This window comes from Pterocles gutturalis, unplaced genomic scaffold (genome assembly GCF_000699245.1).
Source record: "Pterocles gutturalis isolate BGI_N339 unplaced genomic scaffold, ASM69924v1 Scaffold11365, whole genome shotgun sequence".
Taxonomy (NCBI): Eukaryota; Metazoa; Chordata; class Aves; order Pterocliformes; family Pteroclidae; genus Pterocles; species Pterocles gutturalis.
Genome location: NW_010138286.1, coordinates 1 through 4,475, shown reverse-complemented (window position 1 = coordinate 4,475; position 4,475 = coordinate 1). Strand labels below are relative to the sequence as shown.

At 53.5% G+C, this 4,475-nt stretch overlaps 1 protein-coding gene across 1 annotated transcript; it reads left to right on the top strand.

The window, feature by feature from the left end:
• Positions 1 to 99: 99 nt before the first annotated feature.
• Positions 100 to 3,901, top strand: LOC104460444 (histone-lysine N-methyltransferase EZH1-like; the record flags this gene model as incomplete). The annotated part of the gene is made up of 7 exons (XM_010082939.1): positions 100 to 331; positions 904 to 1,032; positions 1,320 to 1,439; positions 1,588 to 1,708; positions 2,314 to 2,487; positions 3,370 to 3,472; positions 3,738 to 3,901. Coding segments are annotated over exons 1-7 (928 nt in total), but the record flags the coding sequence as incomplete, so codon positions are not given.
• Between the last annotated feature and the right edge of the window lie 574 nt (positions 3,902 to 4,475).

The following is a 4,475-nucleotide window of genomic DNA, read 5'->3' as shown; positions in this document are numbered from 1 at the left end:
CACGGTTCCGTCCCCGCGGCCGGAGCTCCCGGGGTCTCGGTGTCCTTCGTGCCGCGGCTGTTCGCGCAGGGCTGGCGCAGGTTCACGCGGGGTTTTTTCCCGGTTCAAGGCCGTAGTGCATTTAACATCCGCCGGGGGTTTTCTAACGGCACTTGTTCCCGGGATCAAGCTCTCCCTTATTTGGTTTTTGTTCTTCCCGTACTTTTGTAGAAAAATGGAAATCGGCGCTCCTCCAACATCCAAGTGCATTATCTACTGGAAAAGAAAAGTCAAGTCTGAATATATGCGCCTGCGGCAGCTGAAGAGGTTTCAGGCAAACATGGGAGCCAAGGTAAAGCCGCGAGGCTCTTGGCTCTGGCTGAAGGACTTTGCCTTCGCTTATCACGTTTGAGCAGCTATCAGCTGGGTGCTTCATCCTGCGAATTGCAAAGCTGTATTTCAGTTGCAGGCTGGATGAGTTGGAAGAGATACTGCTTCTCCTCCTGCTCCGTTATTAGCCCAGAGCGGCGCAGGCAGCACCTGGTGTAGACTGAAGCGTTGCTGAGTGCTTGCGTAACTGCAGCGAGAGGAGTCCTTTCTGCCTCTTCTTTAGAGTATCTCCTTGCCTGAACCCTCTCGGTGCCGATGGGTTTCAGATGACTTACTCTGTTCCTCTTCTCGGTAGGCAGGAGTTTAGAAGAGGTCGGCTGGGATCAGGAGTTACCAAAAGCTTCTGGCTTTGGGTGGATTTTCAGCAGTTTTGTACCGATGCTGAGTTTAATTAGAATTCCCTCTGATGAGTATCATCAGTTTGAAATGCTCTGCCTTGCTTACGTTTTGATACTTGAAACAAAGTCTCAGGAGGGGTTTTAGTGCTCTCAACATGGTCTTGCACATTTTGAGCGCTGCTTTCTCCCCATTCAGGCTCTGTTTGTGGCCAACTTTGCGAAGGTTCATGAAAAGACTCAGATTCTGAATGAAGAGTGGAAGAAGCTCCGAGTCCAGCCAGTGCAGCTGATGAAGCCAGTCAGCGGGCACCCGTTCCTGAAACAGGTGGGGAGAGGAAAAGGGGCACAGAGCACCAGGGGTGCATGAGAACCGGGGCTTTGCAGGGAGCTGGGAGGATACGGGATATTGCGTGTGCTGTCCTAGGTCACTGTCGGGCCGTGCCTTGCACTCTTCTGGGATGCAGAAATGGGCAAAAAAAAGGACCCCAAAAGCTTTTCCTGTGAAGGAGTCCCAGAGAGCGAACGTGGGGCTTCACCGTGTGTGTCCTGAAGTGCGGTTTCCCTCTGGCTGGGGCGGTTTCCTCACTGCCCTTCTCTTTGCCCACGTTCCAGTGCACCGTTGAGAGCATTTTCCCGGGATTCCCAAGCCAGACGCTGTACATGAGGACACTGAACACGGTGGCACTGGTGCCCATCATGTACTCCTGGTCCCCGCTGCAGCAGAATTTCATGGTGCGTAGGAAGGCGAGGTCCTGGTGCGGTCAGTGTGTGGTTGTTACGTGGCTGTGGAGTGGCTGTACCGTCTTCAACCCACTTGTTTCAAGTGATGTCTGCTTGAGAGGTGATGGAAAGTTCTGAATTGTGTCTGGTCTCCTCTCAGGTGGAGGATGAAACCGTTCTGTGCAACATCCCTTACATGGGGGACGAGGTGAAGGAAGAAGATGAAACTTTCATTGAAGAACTTATTAATAACTACGATGGGAAGGTGCATGGAGAGGAAGGTAACCTGGAGCAGCCAGCTCTGTCTGCTCGGACTCTGCAAATACCCTATCAAAGTAGTTAAGAAGTCAAAAGATGGCAGCAGTGACTAGATTTTCCATGGGAGCTCTTAGAGTAGAAAATCGGGAACTTGCTCTAGTTTGCAAGGGCAGAGTCCTGCCTTTTGCTGTCCCGCTCTGTTCCGGGGCTGGGGGCTCTGGACCCCATATTCACGGGGGTTCACAGGCATGCTCGGGGATGCTGAAAAATGTGCTAGAGGTTAGGAGGAGCTCAGCAGCCTTGTTTCGCTTGTGACCTGAGCCAAGACTTTAATCAGTCTTTTCAGAAATGAAAAGCCCGTGTGTGTCCCTGCAGTGCTGCCTGCCCCCGATAAAACTCTGCCTGGAGGGAGGGAGGCGGTGGAAACTCTCTGGTACGGCCTGGCCTCAGGTGGCTAAAAGTGACACCCCACTCCTGACCCTAGTGTTAAAATCCCGCCTGTCCCTGCAACACTGAGAGACAGCTTCTGGTTGCTGACAGCGGCGTGGGGCTGGTTTGTGGTTTACCACCACCAGGAGCATGGAGATGGTGACTCTCCCACACGCTGGCTGACGTCTCTGTGTTTCAGAAATGATTTCGGGGTCAGTCCTCATCAGCGACGCCGTGTTCCTGGAGCTGGTGAATGCCCTGAATCAGTACTCGGACGAGGAAGAGGAAGGACACAACGATTCTGAGGCTAAACAGGAGGATGGGAAAGAGGAGCTGCCGGTCACAAGGAAGAGAAAGCGAATCTCAGTGGAAGGTGGGTTTGGCCACAGAAATTGGGGTGATGTTGGTCATGTTCCCATCCTGCCCTGCCTGAGCAGCTGGCGGCTGCTCTCCTGCCGTCCCTTGTGGTCATTGCCGTGTCACCAAGGGCAGTGACAGCCTGGCAGGCTCTGGAGCGGTGGCTGGGAGCCGGAGGGAGGTGAGTGGTTCTTGCCGTCCGCTGTGGAGAGGACGAGAAGTCACCAGCTCAGCCTGTGGCGAGGAGGAGTTTAGATGAGTCATGTGGAAAACCATTTCACAGCGGGGTGTTATCTGAGGAGCTGCGGGATCTCTGCTCCGGGAGGTTTTGCAGTGCCTCTGGCCGGGACCTGGCCGTGCGTTTGTAGGCGGATTGATTCTGCTGGGCCAGGGGGTCGGACCTTTCCAAATCCCTTCCAGACCCGTTTGCCGGGTATGAGTGTTCCCTCGCCTGTGCCACCCGCGGTTCTTGCTGCACAGAGGAAGCTCTGGTCTGTGGGATTTTCGTGTGTCCTGCATGACCTCAGGAGTGCTGACTGGTCGCTTCGTCTCTGTCTTTGGTTTGTAGTGGTGCGGGTAGCGCAAATGCCAGGACCTTCGTAGATACAGAAAAGCATTGTCTGCAAATCCTGTCTTGGTTAAAATAAAAAGTAATAGTCCTTAAGAAATCATCAGTGTTTCCATCGATGCATCATGCTCCTCTGAAATTGTCAGCGTACTGTGTCTGGAAATGCCTTTGCCTAGCTGCAGAGGAAAGGTTTATCCGTTGTGTCCGGGATTACGTTTCTGTCTCTTCGAATACCATCCTGAACACCTCCTGGAACCGCTATCTGTGGGAGATGGAAAGACACGTTCTCGTCCAGCTTAGCTGAGGAATTGTTTCTCTTCTTTTTCCTAGGTAACAAGAAGTGCTCAAAGAAGCGGTTTCCAAATGACATGATATTCACGGCTATTTCTTCTATGTTTCCTGAATACGGCTTCCCAGATGATATGAAAGAGAGGTAGAAGATCTCTACTTGTCTGTTACCTTTTTTAGCAGCAATTGAAATCCGTGTTTCAGGGAACAGCCCTGTGCTCTGAGCAGGAGGTAGAGCTCAGCTGGCTGCAGTCACCGGCAGCAGAGCGTGATTTGAGTGTTAGAAACTTGAGTTGAGCCTCAGGGTATCTGGGCCGGAGTCCTGCTGGCCCGGGTGGGGATGGAGTCGTGTAAAATGTCCCGAGTTTGGAAAGTGTGCGCATCTGTGGGTGTTTCTGTTTGTGGAACAGGTACCGGGAGCTGACGGAGGTGTCGGACCCCAACGTGCTGCCGCCGCAGTGCACCCCCAACATCGACGGGCCGTGCGCGAAGTCGGTCCAGCGGGAGCAGTCCCTGCACTCCTTCCACCCCCTCTTCTGCCGCCGCTGCTTCAAATACGACTGCTTTCTGCATCGTAAGTGCAGCCTCAGCCGGACGCTTCCCTAGAGCCTTTTTCTCCTCATTTTTCTCAGTGCTTCTTCCCTCTGTGCGCCTTGCTTAGTGTCTGTGCCGCAGTTGTTAGCGGGTGGTGCCTCCCCGGCGTTCGCAGCGGAGCCGAGGGAGCTGACGGGTGCCCTGAAGCCTTTTATAGAGACGCTCCACTCGGTTCCTGGCTGGGACGGTGCACCGACCTGCGTGGCCGTCCCCTCACCGCTGTCCAGCACGCCACGCTCCAGCCTCCTGGTAGCTTGTGCCAGAAACGCTGCCGCGACCAGACTTTGCTCTTGCTTTGCAGAAGCTCATCAGGGAAAGGCAGGAATGTTTCCTCCCACAGTCTGGACATGCCCCCGTGTTTTGTTGCCTCTCTGGGACTTACAGCTTCATCTTAGTCGTATTCCTGCGGTTTGTCCTGCCAAGGCCTTTTGGATGCTGCTTGGCCGTTGGACCTGTTGCTTCGCAGGTCCAAGGGCTTCTTTGGAAAGTCACAGGACTCTTTCCAGTGAATTATTTATTAAAAGATATAATATTAAGATCATGTGGTCTTTTTG